The sequence below is a fragment of the Stenella coeruleoalba genome, assembly GCF_951394435.1.
Source record: "Stenella coeruleoalba genome assembly, chromosome: 1".
Classification (NCBI taxonomy): Eukaryota; Metazoa; Chordata; class Mammalia; order Artiodactyla; family Delphinidae; genus Stenella; species Stenella coeruleoalba.
This window is the reverse complement of record NC_137169.1, coordinates 171,686,707-171,701,863: the sequence shown is the minus strand read 5'-3', so window position 1 is coordinate 171,701,863 and position 15,157 is coordinate 171,686,707. Positions and strand designations below refer to the sequence as shown.

Sequence of the window (15,157 nt, the reverse complement as noted above, 5' to 3'; positions counted from 1 at the left end):
GCACCTCACTCAATAATAAATGCCCTTATAACATAGGATGATACTGTTTGAGCACTAAAGTACCCTGTGATTGAACAAAATGTGTAAATGTTACAGAGTTAGAGGTGATGATTCTTAACGGAAACCGTTGTCAGCCTTCTCTCATGCAGTTCCTATATCATACATTGCCCTCTAATATTATTTGTATCTGTCACTGAAAAGGGTGCATGTTGAGATTAAGTCACATTCTCTCAGCTTGAATGATGCCTGTTTGCCAGAATGAAAGTGTCAGATGGCTTGGAAGTGGTAGTAAAGCCTTCTTGAAAAAGAACAAATTAAGCCAAAAGTAAAAGTGAAATTTGGGTCCTTCGTGATAACAAAAATTACAGAAACAGGGAATTCGTGTTGTTTCTATTTCTTTCCCTTTCCAATATGTGCATAATTCTGACAGATGTTAGTGGATAGGATTTTTGGTGGTATATCACAGTGACATACAATTGATGCTACTCTTGGTAACATTTTATTCTCATCATTTTTCACTTAAGGGTGTTAAAATATTTTGTTATTTTATAACACATTTAATAACCCAGTTGGAGAAGAAAGCAGATCTGTTTTGGGCTTACACAATATTGCCTGTTTAATTAAAAATGACTTTTTTTTTTTCCTTCAAGTTGGTCCAAAATCCTTACATCACTGTACGCAGTGACGGGAGTCTCCATGTTGAAAGAGCTCGGCTGCAGGACGGGGGCGAGTATACTTGTGTGGCCAGTAATGTTGCTGGAACCATTAGCAAAACTACCACTGTGGACGTGCATGGTAAGAGGCGCACCCATCATAATTCTTTCCAAACCATGTTCAAAGCTGGGTTCATATCTTTAAATCAAATAACTCTGTTCTTCTAGTTTTAAGAAGCAGATATCTTTCCTAATTGTTATTCTTAACAAAAAGCCTTATTTCTTGAACAATATTTACATTGTTAAGCCTGTTTCCAGATTTCCCTTTTCTGTATATACAAAAGGACATTATTGGGAGTCACTTGTTGAGTCTCTCCAGGGGCTTTTGTAAGTGGTTTCTTAATTGATAAAAGTGAACTCAGCTCTCAAAGAGTTATGTTTAAAAGTACATTTTAATTTCAGGAAAGCTGAACTTACTGTGCCATCCAAATTGCCTCTTCTTCTCGGATTGTGCCACAAGCATTTTCTTACTAATGACCCCTTTGTGTGTTTGCTAGAAATGACCTAAACTTTTCTAAAGGCCACTTCATGTGCTCCAAACAATCTTTTTGCATGTTAAATAACTTAAAGGTCACAAATAAAAAAATCCAGAAACCATCTTTTTTCCATTCGTGAGTAACCGTTACCAACTTTTTACATCTCAATAAATAACAGCTTCATAGCTTAAGAAATTGTCGTAACTTCTTTTGTGTATCTCCTTTAAAGACTTTGCTTTTTAAAGTGTCGTATTAAAAACTAGCTCTGTGTACAGGGATAAAAGTAGAATAGAACATTTATTTTTAGTAGTTGATTCAGTCTTTTTTAGGGCCTGGATTGGAGAATCCAGTAATTTCCAAGTTTTGCTTGTTCTGTTGAAATTTTCAGTGGATACAGGACATCTTTTTAATGTGTGCTTCTCATTGTAAATAGCGTCTTCTACCTCTTTCAGTCCTATACCAATCTTGTACCAATCTCCACCAACATTATGTGAGATATTCTTGAAGAAATACCAAAGTAACATTAAATGAGTTGAGTAAATACATAATGTCAAATTGGGTATAGCTGTGTTTAACCATTTTTTAAAGAAGATCAGTCCATACATTTTGCGGAGGGTGCTTATGGACCAGTTTGAGAGTCTACGGTAGAAATGCATTCATGTCATCTCCCTTTGGCATCTAGCAACTGCCTAGAATATTGTGTTGAGAAGAATTCTGATATCAATTTTCACTTGGGTGAAAGAGTGACATGATTAGTTGTGATGTCTGCCAGATCCAAGGAGTATGGAGAAGGCAGACGAACCAATGATGTGGTTTATCAAGATGCAAAAAATTTTACCAGTTAAAAGTTTAAAAGGTCATTTCACAACATCGTTTCATCCATCTTAGGCCAAAATGAGTAACTGATTTAGTTAATAAGATTAAGAAAAATTAACCCAGCATTTGACATGAACTAAACCAAACAGCTATTTAGAGGACAGATTTGCCTTTGAGTTGGATGTGATCCAGTATCACAAATTCTGTATACCTCTGTATTTATGTTAATTTCATCACTCTGCCTCTCCACTTTTAAGAGTATTTATTATATCCTGAGATAAACCATAATGGAAAAGAATATTTAAAAAAAGAATGTATATATATATATATATATATATATATATATATATGTATAACTGAGTCACTTTGCTGTACAGTAGAAATTAACACCACATTGTAAATCAAAGGCTCTCAAAGAATTCTTAGAAGAATTGAATTAACGAATGCCCATATAAATATGTGCAAATTAAAATGACAAACTATTTAATTGTCATGTTGATTTACATAGATTGACAATCTGGAAAGAAAAACTCTTCCATACTCAAATGTCATCAGATTTGAAAACCGTTGCCTAAATTTGCCACTTGCCTTTATAGCTGTCGAACTGAATATGTATTTAAGAAAATGACTTATTCCATGTTGCCATAAAATGACAGCAAAGTTGAAAGTTGACTATTCCATGATGATTCTGGAAATTAAATTTCTCACTTTAGAGAGTAGCCTGACATTCTTGTCTATGGCTGGGAATTTACTGCCAATTCTTTAAGAAGATATGATCTAAAGAATAATCCCAGCCTTAGGAAAATACAAGGATGTAGCAAAGCTCATCTAAGCCTTTCAAAAGGAAGCTTTTGCACTGAGGTCTCTGGTTTCTCTTGTTCTGGCAAACTTCTACTCCGGGGTAGCTGGGATAATTCTAGAGAAATTTGACTTAAAAACAAGAGCCACAGTGAGTGCTTGAGCTCTAGGGAACAGCTCCAGTCTCATCTTTCTGGGGGGAAGGAAAGGAAATTCCTGGTATATATTGGGCTTTCATTACGTTCCTTGCGCTATGTTAGGTACTTTCACGTATGGGAGCTTTTTTTTTTTAAAAGATTTATTATTTATTTATTTATTTAATTAATTTATTTTTTTTGGCTGTGTCGGGTCTTAGTTGCGGCATGCGGGATCCTCGTTGAGGCATGCGGGATCTTTTGTTGCAGCGCACAGGCTCTTCGTTGTGGCGCGCGGGCTTCTCTCTAGCTGTGGTGTGCAGGTTTTCTCTTCTCTAGTTGTGGTGCGTGGGTTCCAGAATGCATGGGCTCTGTAGTTTGTGGCACACAGGCTTCTCTCTAGTTGAGGCACCCGGGCTCAGTAGTTGTGGCACGTGGGCTTAGTTGCCCTGTGGCATGTGGGATCTTAGTTCCCTGATCAGGGATGGAACCCGTGTCCCCTGCATTGGAAGGCAGATTCTTTAACATTGGACCACCAGGGAAGTCCCTGGGAGCTTCTTTAATCGAATTCTTTATTTTGAGAACATTGAGTATTGATAATTTTTTGTATGCAAGTTGGTTATGATGAACAGATATATACAGAATAGAATGATGAAGTCTTCCCTTTCCTTTTGCTTCCAATCATATAATGTCAATTCTTTAGTTGCTTTCTAAAGTCAAAAGATATGCATTCTTAGTGAAAAATATTGACTGGGCTTCCTTGGTGGCACAGTGGTTGAGAGTCCGCCTGCCGATTCAGGGGACGCGTGTTCGTGCCCCGGTCCGGGAAGATCCCACATGCCGCAGAGCGGCTGGGCCCATGAGCCACGGCCGCTGAGCCTGCGCGTCTGAAGCCTGTGTTCCGCAACGGGAGAGGCCACAACAGTGAGAGGCCCGCGTACCGCAAAATATATATATATATATATATATATATATATATATATATATAGACTTAAAATCTTGTATTTTAGACTTTTAAATGTAAACTCCTGAGGCCTTTCAAGCTTTACTTTTGAATTCCTTTTACGAAAATAGATTCTATTTTCGAGGTTAAATTTAGTAGCTTGCTAAGTGATTCTTGTGTATAGACAGGCATTTAATCTGTAGTGGTTAAACAGTCCATTTCTCTGGAGGTGAGGTTAAGTCAGCTCACTGCAGCTTAATGGGGTAATGGAGAATGGTGTACGATATGTTAAGTGTGTAACTCTGTAGTTCTAGCTTGAATTTCCTGAAAATACGATTTCCTTCAGTTCTCTCTTATTTTTGTTAGGAAAATCAACTTAATTTACTACTTGATTTTAAGTGTTTAGTAAATTCTTCAGATTGCAACTATTTTATTTACTTTATCACACTCCCTTACAAATTGCCATACGTTTCTAACAGAAAAGGTTGTCTTTGCTAGTTTTTAGAAATATTCGTATATCCTGAAAATGTTCAACTTTAGACTCGTGAGGCTAAATGGAAGGACGGGTGCTCAGATTCTGCATATTGCTTCCTTTTCCAGTTCTGCCAACCATTCAGCATGGACAGCAGGTACTCAGTACCATTGAAGGCATTCCAGTAACTTTACCATGCAAGGCAAGTGGAATTCCCAAACCATCTATCATCTGGTCCAAGGTAAATGACGTATCTAGTGATGTTTGTTAATATGTGTTGCTACAACAGTATTTGAATATTTTCATACATGGAACTTGTCACTGTACCATAGAACCTTACAGAAAGGAAAACCCATAGTCATACGTCTTAGAAGGGACCTTAAAATGTCCTTAGTTCATTCAACTACTTGATGCTTAAATAGTATTAACACAACAGTGAACACTAATGCAGCACATTCTTTGCGCCGGGGACTTTTCTAAGCACTTCACATGTTGTAGCAGATCCTTTTTTACTCCTTGCCACATCCCCTAAACGCTTTTGACTTAAGCTCAGCTCTGGTGGACTGCTCCATGCTCTCTGCCAGGGTCACTCTTCATGCATGTACCTCTCTAGTTTGGGGACTCAGGGCTTTCTCCAAAACCCCACAATGCCACTTAGCCTGCTGAGTGGTCAGGGAGTACAAGAACATTAAATCCTGGGAGAGGGAGGTGTCCCATATAAATGTCCCCCTTCTCATCTATCAGAAAAATCCTTCTGGGGTGCATCTACATAGTTTCTCAGAGGGCCCCAAGCACACTGAGCTTATAAGCCCAGCCACAGAGGAAACCAGGGCAGTGAAACCCTTTATTAGCTTTCCTTCCTTCTTGCCTCACTTTCCAACTGTCCTCTTCAAGCCCCTGGGAGTCACTTTCCAAGTAAACTTCCTGACTCCAAATCTTTATCTTGGACTCTGCTCTTCTGGAAGCCAAAATAAGACACATAGATGAACTCATTTATCCCCCTCAGTATCCCTGTCGTGAAGTTCTCTGGCTTTTCCTCATGTTCTTGCAGTGAGGAAAGAAGGACTTCCTTCTTCCATTTCCTGAGGAAGTCCTTTCCATCTTTCAACAGCCATGAAGGTGGCATATTTTCTGTAGATTAAATCTGGTAGAGAGAAAGTAATATAAAATGGTGGCATAATAATGAAATATGGCGTTTGTATATATAGGGTCACAACCAAAGTATTTTGTCATAACATCTAATTTTATACTTCTAAAAATCTCTGAAATATAGAGAAGTTGGTTTTGACATCCGTAAATTAAATTGAAAGATTAAGATTTCTGCATCCTGGGCACAAAAATATGGTGGTGAAGCTGATCCCCCAAACTGCACAGTCTCTGGTACTGAGTAGAAGCTTAATGCGTTTTAGGGAAATGTAAAAATGAAATCTTCTTTACAGGATGGCCTTTGAGCTGGGATCATGCACAGAAATTAAGAGTTTAGGCCCCCAAGCCTGCCTGCCTGGGTTCGAGTTCCAGTTCTACCACTGACTGACTGTTTGGCCCTGGGCAAGTTACTCTGCCAAGCCCCCAGATTTAATGCTGTCATCTGTAAAACAGGGGTTGTAGTAGTTCCTACTCATAAGATTGTTGTGAGCATTAACATAATTAATTCATGTGAAGTGCTCAAAACGGTACCTGGCTTAGCATAAACACTCATCCCATCTGCTGCTACCTCATGCTCTCCACTTTTTTTTTTTTTTTTTTTTTTTTTATGGCGGTACACAGGCCTCTCACTGTTGTGGCCTCTCCCGTTGCGGAGCACAGGCTCCGGACGCGCAGGCTCAGCGGCCATGGCTCACGGGCCCAGCCGCTCCGCGGCATGTGGGATCTTCCCGGAGCGGGGCACGAACCCGTGTCCCCTGCATCGGCAGGCGGACTCTCAACCATTGCGCCACCAGAGAAACCCCATCCCCTCCACTTTTAAGTAGCTTTGGAATGAAGGGGATCTAGTTTGGTATGAAGAAATGTCACCTTTGCATTGTTTGTTTAATTTTTCTTACAAAGAGCTTTCTTCAAATTAGTATTCTTTCAATCTAGTATTTTCCCCTTTAGAGATTTTTTTCTTCCTCTCTTTTCTTCCAGACATTAAGTCACTCCTTTATTATCTTAAAAAACACTTTTTGCTCTGTGTTGTTTTGCAGAAGGGCGAGCGGATTTCCACCAGCAGTGCTAAGTTTTCCGCAGGGGCTGACGGAAGTCTATATGTGGTGTCCCCTGGAGGTGAGGAGAGCGGGGAGTACGTCTGCACCGCCACCAATGCAGCCGGATACGCCAAAAGGAAAGTGCAGCTGACTGTCTATGGTGAGAGCCCTCGGGGAGGAATGTTTTTCTTTGACGCTGTCTGTCTGCCAAAACTCACATTTCTCTCCCAAATAATGTTACTAGAGGGCTGTACCCCTAAAGTGAACTGCTTTTCCAAGTTTATAGTTTTGTACAAAAAATGCATTTTTCCTGCCAACCAACATCTCCTCTACTTAGATTCTGATTTAAAGGGAGAGGAATTGTATAGCCTTTCGGAAAAATTTTATGGTGTTTTCCCAAGGAGTGCGCTTATGTCACCCAACCCTCTTTAGAAACACCACTTAGTTAAAACTTAGTTAAAACAAAGCCAAACCTCAGCTATATCTTGGTTAGTGCTCTGCCTTGAGGGGTTGCTTTTACAGATGCTAGATTCCAGAAGGGCATTTCAGCCGACCTCTGCATTGTGTTCTGAAAGAAGGAGCTAAAAAGGAAAACTTTCTAGTCCTTTTCCTTTAAGCTCTCACGATGTGTGTTAATGGAAAGCTTTAGATACGTCCTGAGACTTTGGAACAAACAGCATCTTTTTGCAAATTACTGAAGAATATTAGTAGTCCCCATTTTAGTGTGAATTAAAGTGTGCTTTGTTTTCAATGTACTGTTTCCCTTTCAAAACTTGTGTTTATTTTAGTAAGGCCCAGAGTGTTCGGAGATCAACGAGGACTGTCCCAGGATAAGCCTGTTGAGATCTCAGTCCTTGCAGGGGTAGAGGTGACACTTCCATGTGAAGTGAAGAGCTTACCCCCACCCATAATTACCTGGGCCAAAGAAACCCAGCTCATCTCGCCATTCTCTCCAAGGTAGGGGACCTGGGATGAATCGAAACATGTGAAACATAATCTCTTGGGACAGGTGACTGTACTTGTTCAGGTTTTCAAATGTCTCAAAAAAAAAAAAAACTTTTAAATTTGAGATAATTTACACGTACATTCGAGCCTACAGAAAATATATATACCTTCTAAGTCATTCTTTAATAGCAGAAATGCTAACACCCAGCTTTGACATACTTTCCCACTGGTGCATTCTACAAGGTAGTTATGAAAATGGAGTGGATTTGTATGTAGATCCTGGTTAGCACAAAGGGCATAGTATAAAATTCCAGTAATCCCAGATGAGCAATAAAACACAATACATTCTCTAATATCTAGGATTTGACTTTCATTAGATGACTGTGTAAAAATCTTCTTGATTGAACTTAAACCCTTATACAAATAAAGGCCCACTGAAACAATATATTTGATAGGCTAAGTGACATGGAAAGCAGAATGCCAGAGCCCTTAAGAGCGCAACCTTTGTTGCCATGCTGATGTGAGTTTTAATTTACCTCCACCACTTAAAGCTTACCTGAAACTTAGGCAGTTTTTTTCAGTGGGCCTCTTTGAACCTCAGATTTCTTGTTTATAAAATGGGTATAATACCTGAAAGGATGATATAAGATAATGTACATTCCATATCCCGTCTCTGGTTCTCAAAGAATGGTAGCAGTTACTGTTTTAACTCAACATCATGCCAGAAGTTACTGGCGGAATAAGAATTACAGTCTCTAGCTATTGTCTGTTAGACTTGTTGATGTATGGTTATGAAGCTATAAATTCATGCCACAGTAGTTTCCCTACCACTGGTGAGAAAAAAAGTAAACAATTAAGAACTACTTTACTATTTGTTTGAAAAAATATTTGCCTCGAATAGTTTTGAATAGAAGAAATACCACATTTCAGATAAAGTTGAAGTTTCATTGTTCCCCTCCTCAGTCATAATCTCTTTTCTCCCTTCCCAGGGGCACAAACACTGACACAGACTTGGTGTATATCCTATGCATACATCCTTAAATAGTATAGAATATTGTTTTCTCTGTTTTTAATTTTGTTTTGTGTACTTGTTTTCAATTTACCATTGTAACATGTTCTATATTATTATTCTACTGCTTGCTTTATTGAGTCAACATTTAGCCATTTTATACATATATTCAGTTTATTCATTTTAACTACCATATACATATTCTACATTTTATTTATACATTTCCCTGTGTATGGACATTCATGTTCTTGTTTGTTTTGTCTTTCTACATTTTCTTCTTTTCTTTTTCTTGGTTTTAGAAATGGCTTTTCAGGGAATATCTTTTTTTTTTTTTTTTTTTTTTTTGCGGTACGCGGGCCCCTCCCCGCTGTGGCCTCTCCCGTTGCGGAGCTGTGGCCTCTCCCGTTGCGGAGCACAGGCTCCGGACGCGCAGGCTCAGCGGCCATGGCTCACAGGCCCAGCCGCTCAGCGGCATGTGGGATCCTCCCGGACCAGGGCACGAACCCGTGTCTCCTGCATCGGCAGGCGGACTCTCAACCACTGTGCCACCAGGGAAGCCCATCAGGGAATATCTTTTTATCTCTCTTTGTATGCATATGCATGTTTCTTTGCGACTTGTACCTAGAACCCCAATTTCTAGTTAGAATGAATTACTGTTTTCACCTTTGTAGACCGTGCTTAACTGCCTTCTGAAGGGGCAATCCTGATTTACCTTCCATCAACAGAATATAAGTGTACCTTTTGCCACATTATAATCACTGCATGGTGTTGACTGACTTAAAATTTTTTGCCATTCGTCTGGATGTGAAATGGTGTCTTGCAACTGTCTTGCTTTTCACGTGACTGAACTCTAGTGAGCCTGGAATGTTTTCCCTTGTTTGTTGGCCATTTGTGTTATCTGTGAATTGCCTCTTTAAACCTGCTGCAATGTACTGGTGACTTGTTTCTCTTTTTCTTATTGAATGTAGAAATTTGTTTTTTGTTCTCAATAACAATCCTTTGTTTGTTGTACGTGTTGAAAATATCTTCTCTCAGTCTACTCCTAGCCTTTCAGGTTTATGTATGGTGTCTGGTTGTACAGAATTTAAAAATTTCTATGTAGCTGAAGGTGTTAATCTATTATTTTTTTAGATTTCTGCTTTAGGAAGATCATAAACAGAACTCCAATGTTTTATTGCAATTTTTAAGTTTGTTTTCACATTTTGGATTTTAATACATCTGAATTTTTATTTTGTGTGTGGTATTAGGTAGTGCTCTAATTTTATTTGTTTATTTTTCCCATGTGGAGAGCCACTTGCCCAGCACCGTTTTGGAATAGTCAGTCCTTTCCTGACTTTTTGTAACACCATCTCTGATATTGCATGTTGAGTTCTCATACATGCTTAAGTCTTGTTTTTGAAGGGGGGGGGGTTCCATCTTTAACTGTTTATCTATTTGTCTGTCTCTGGGCCCATAGCACACTTTATTTGTCTTAGCTTACGAGAAATCTTGATAGTAAGTAGGTCTATTTGACCTCCTCCCTGTTAAAGCTATTTTAGTACAATTAACATAATAACATTTTTATATGTAGATCTGGTTTACCTAACTATATAAGAGGAATATATTCAGTATATATCTGAGAATGGCATATATACCTTTTTTTGCCTTTATTTTAGGATACTAAACTTTTAAATGAAGCATTGTAGAAAAAAGCAATAATGTGTTCAGAGTATATTTAAAGTTTATTAAACTATACATTTGCTTTGTAAAGTTGCAACTTAGCAAAGCAGAGAGATGTACAATTATTTGACGATGTCAGGCCCTTACATTAGATTTAAATGTAAAAGAAAACTGATTTGGTATTTGTAAGAACATCATACAGAATACACAAGACAATTTTGATAATTTTGAAAATTCCTGACTTTTAAGGTATATAGAAATGACATTATAGATGGGAGAATGGTTTGAAAAAGAGCTTGCAGAGTAGTAATTTCACATTGAATTGTAGCTGCATAGGGGATATTTAAATCCTCATACTTTATGGTCTACTCTCTGGTTTCTTTCTTTTAGACACACGTTCCTTCCTTCTGGTTCAATGAAGATCACTGAGACCCGCGTTTCAGATAGTGGGATGTATCTTTGCGTTGCCACAAATATTGCTGGGAACGTGACTCAGTCTGTTAAATTAAATGTCCATGGTGAGTTTTGAAATGAAGGCATATGCTATGGCATATACTGGCCACAGGGAGACCTATTGTCCCAGTTTCTTTGATAATTAACCTCAAATTGTATAGAGAGTAATTATAGAAAAATTTTCTAAAATCTGAGACTTGTGATTTTCTTTCAGTTACTCTGAAATCTTTATCTTCCCTCTGTAAACAACTCTCCCCTTTTTCCTCAGATGCACAGTATTAAAATTTTGGATCTCTGTTTTACTAGATGTCTACAGTCACTTATGACTATTGTTGATACACCATAAAAAGAGAAAATGTGTTTAGACCGGTGGCTTTTTGTTGAAGTGAATGTGAATGCCCAAGGAAGAACTTAATAGCATATAAATGGTCATTTTCAATGTTTATAGAGCTCAGCCACTGAAAACATTCTGCTCCTGGGATTCTTTAACTACTTTAAAACTCTCTAGGTAGTCTGCTTTCTTCTCTCAATTTGCCGTAGTCTATCTATTGATAATTACTCATTCATTCAACACATGCTTAGTGAGCGCGTACTGTAAGCCACACATTCAAATGTCAGAAGAAATTTTCTCAAATAGTTTTGACCTGATTTCACTCTCAGATCAGTCACTGCAGTAGCGTCCTCTTGACTGTGGGATATGAAATCCAATGAGAGTTCTGTCATTTACTAGCATTAGGCATATTACCTTCCCTCTTCTATATTTAATTTTCTCTTTCATAAAATGATGATAATAATACAGGCATATCTTGGAGATATTACTGTTTTAGTTCCAGACCATCTCAGTAAGGCAAATATGGCAATAAAGTCAGTCACACAAATTTTTTGGTTTCCCAGTGCCTATAAAAGTTATGCTTACACTGTACTGTAGTCCATTAAGTGTGCAATAGCATTCTGTCTTTTAAAATAATGTACATACCTTAATTTAAAAATACTTTATAGCTAAAAAATGCTAACCGTCATTTGACAATGCAGGGTTGCCGTAAAACTTCAATTTGTAAAAATTGCAATATCTGTGAAGTGCAATGAACCAAAGCACAATAAAATAAAATAAAGTATGCCTGTACTATCAAACTTAAAAGTTTGTTGTAAGGGAAAACCTTTAGAATATACTGGTTAAATATTAAGTTTTAACAAAAGGACAGAGGAATGGGGTTTGTTAGGGAAGTAAAGTACATAAATTCTAATCATATTCTTATGAGTCAACTTGATTCTATAGTTCATAATGCTTGTATGTGGAACGCAATACTACTTGCCAGTGTTTTGATAAATTATCTCATTTAAATTTCTGAAGGAATGTAGATAAAGGGAAATAATAGAGGCTTTATCTTGATTTTCTTCTCTGAAATTAACAAAAGCTTTTATTAGAAATATTTCATACTGTCTGGCTAAACCTTCCACAAAGAGAACAAAAACTAAGAATACATGGAGAGAAATGCTTTTTGTTTTGCTCACTTAGATGCTAGAAATTAACTGGATTGCCATTTAAGAGGGCTTTAAACCTTAAGTTATTTACACATTATAAGAAATCTGACATCATTAAATGCTTACTTTTCCTCGAGTTTGGAATGAGGAGTTTTATATTCATTATTTCCCATAACCCTTGCAGTGTATTGGTATTGAAGAGGTTATTTTGCCTAGATTATCAAGGAAACAGGCCTCAGGAAATTCACTGAATTGCCCTAGATCACACAGCTAGTTAAGTGGCCTGAGCCTGGATCCAAATGCTGAGATTATTCCACTTTCTTATGCTGCCTCTTGGTAAGGAGCTCTCATTTAAAGTGAGAAAAGGAGGAATTTTTTAAAACTTGGATTATTAATACTCAGTTGCTGTTTCCAGTGCCTCCAAAGATACAGCGTGGCCCTACAGTTATGAAGGTCCAAGTTGGTCAAAGAGTGGACATTCCATGCAGTGCTCAAGGGACACCTCTTCCTGTAATCACCTGGTTTACAGGTGGAAGCGCCATTTTGGTTGATGGACTGCAGCATATTAGTCATCCAGATGGAACATTCAGCATCGACCAAGCTGTGCTCTCCGATGCTGGCATATATACATGTGTCGCTACTAACATAGCAGGCAGTGATGAGACGGAGATAACGCTACATGTCCAAGGTGATTTTTGGCCTAGGAAAATATTTGTACAGTGAGCGAAAAACCCTGGAGTCTATACAGAATATATAGTCTTGGATGGTCTTGGATCACTTTCAGAAGATTTCTATATAACTTTTATGACTCTCTAGTTAACTTTGAAAGGAGAATGATTCCAGAAAGAAACGAAACTATACATTACAAAACTGTTTACCTTTGAAAATGGAGTTGCCCTGGATGATGTAGACAGTGGAAATAATCCTAGATAAGTGCCCCACCCGCTATTTTTGGTTTGGAAGAAATTGTGGGCAGAGTGGGTTGGAGTAGGATTTACCTCACAGTGGTAATTTGCACTCAATATTAATCCCTAGAAATCGAGGTCCACTGTTCCCTGTAATGATGTAGGCCTTATTTTGAGGGTTTAAATATTAATCCTTGGGGACTTCCCTGGCGGTCCAGTGGTTAGGGCTCCAAGCTTCCACTGCAGGGGGGCATGGGTTCGATCTCTGGTCAAGGAACTAAGAACCTACAGGCCACGTGTCACGGCCAGGAAAAAAAAAAAAAGATGAATCTTTACTCCTTCAAGCAACAGATGTTTATCAAGTTCCTGACAGGCGTCTGTCATGATCTGGGCAGTGAGGAGGCAATAGTGACAAAGGTAAAACACCTGCTCTCGTGAGCGGTTCTGTAAGTAGGCAGAAAGCAAGCAAGTACAGATCGTGAGACATGCTGTGTAGAAAATTAAAATAGGGTGATGCTCCCAGCAGTTGGCTACTTCAGATTGAATTGTCGTGTAGGACTTCTCTGAGGAGATAATGTTTATAGTGAAATCTTGTTGACTGGCGGGAACCAGCCATGTCCAATCAGGAGGAAAAGCACTCCTCTCAGAGAGGATACCATTGCCAAGGTAGGAATAGAGAAGCAGGTGTCATACTTAGCCTCAGAAGAGTTCGATATTGCCCAAGGAAAGCCTGTGATAATGCATTTCTTTTTCTAACAGAACCACCTACGCTGGAAGATCTAGAGCCTCCGTATAACACTCCATTCCAAGAAAGAGTGGCCAGTCAACGCATTGCATTTCCATGTCCTGCAAAAGGTGTGGAATACTCGGACACATGGGCATTGGCATAATGTTGTATTCTTCCAGAATTCCATATTGAACCCCAAACATCATAAAATTCTACTTGTCAGTCCTCGTTATAACATTTGGGCATAATGGAAACTAATCCCTCTTTCAAATAACAACTAGGTTGAATAGGTATTTTTCCCTCCCAGGTGTTTTATTTCCTTCACTGGAAATACCTTCTGTTTTTTCAAACTTGCCTTATCTAGCATGTTTTCCAGGTCGTTCATGCTTTTCCTGTTACTTCTTGTAGTTCATTGTATTTTTGACAAGAATTCTCTTTAAAATGTGACAGATAGGGCTATTCAAACTTTGCATAATTATCTCAGTCAGGGGTATAAATTAGGGCAATCCCCTTGTTTGTTCTAGATACTTCTTTTCTAAAAACCTCTTTCTAGATTTATCCTCTACTGGTAATTCTGGAGCCGGGTTGTAACTTGGCTCTCTGATGCTTGTCCAGACTCCTTCTCTCCCTGAATTTCTGGGTTTTCTATCCCATCATGTTTCCTGGCAGGAGATTGTTATTCTCTCTCCTCTAGAGGATGTGAAAAAGACACTGTCACTATCACCTTACTCTGGATGCCCAATAGATGGTTAAGAACATCCTTTCTTTCGCATATGCGTTCATCTGCAATGACTCAAATGAGTCTGTAGCAGTTCTGGCAAAGACCAAGCAGTATTCTTTCCGTGACCTCCTGGAGGGCTCCATGCCACTGGTAGCATTAGTGCTCCCACATGTAACTCTTAACTCTCCTGTCCCTGGAGACAGTGGCAGTTGAAGGTCCTTAAGGCTGTCTCTGTTACTGTAGCAAGATTTTGCCTCTCTTAACAGCATTAAAAGAAAGATAACTTTAACAAGATTTTCAGATATCTAAAGAATTGTCAGTAACTATTCCTGGAGCCAGTGGGGAGGGAGGCAAGGCCTGGAGAAGGATCCTTGAGAAAGGTTTACGTTCAGCTGAGTTCTGTGGGTGCATACTACTGATGGAGCCCTGCCAGTGGCACTATTGCTCAGTACTCTCCGCTGAATCCCTGACTCCCAAGCTGGCTTGGACTTCCCTTTTCCATTTTGAAATACCACCTCTTCCTAGTACTCTATTCTCACCGGGGATAGAATTCTTGAGTTCATTTAAAATAGCTAGATGCCTTTTCATTTTATTTGCCATGAATTTCATCTTGACCATGGTTGTTCTACCATTTAGAAATAAAATAGAACACAGTTTCTTTCTTTTGCTTGTTCATTTACTTTTTCATTTATTAACTTAACAAATATTAATTGAGAAGTTT

General features: G+C 38.6%; 1 protein-coding gene across 18 annotated transcripts in view; it reads left to right on the top strand.

Moving 5' to 3' along the window:
* HMCN1 (hemicentin 1) overlaps positions 1–15,157 on the top strand; it is an 883,583-nt gene that overhangs the window by 621,853 nt on the left and 246,573 nt on the right. For 17 of the 18 annotated variants that reach the window (XM_079903114.1, XM_079903100.1, XM_079903116.1 and 14 more), the window contains 7 exons: positions 651–795; positions 4,481–4,593; positions 6,536–6,695; positions 7,324–7,492; positions 10,539–10,666; positions 12,499–12,771; positions 13,748–13,843. In XM_079903114.1, coding sequence (XP_079759240.1) covers positions 651–795; positions 4,481–4,593; positions 6,536–6,695; positions 7,324–7,492; positions 10,539–10,666; positions 12,499–12,771; positions 13,748–13,843 — 1,084 coding nt within the window. The remainder of the gene's footprint in view (positions 1–650; positions 796–4,480; positions 4,594–6,535; positions 6,696–7,323; positions 7,493–10,538; positions 10,667–12,498; positions 12,772–13,747; positions 13,844–15,157) is intronic. The other variant, XM_079903109.1, reaches the window with a different exon arrangement.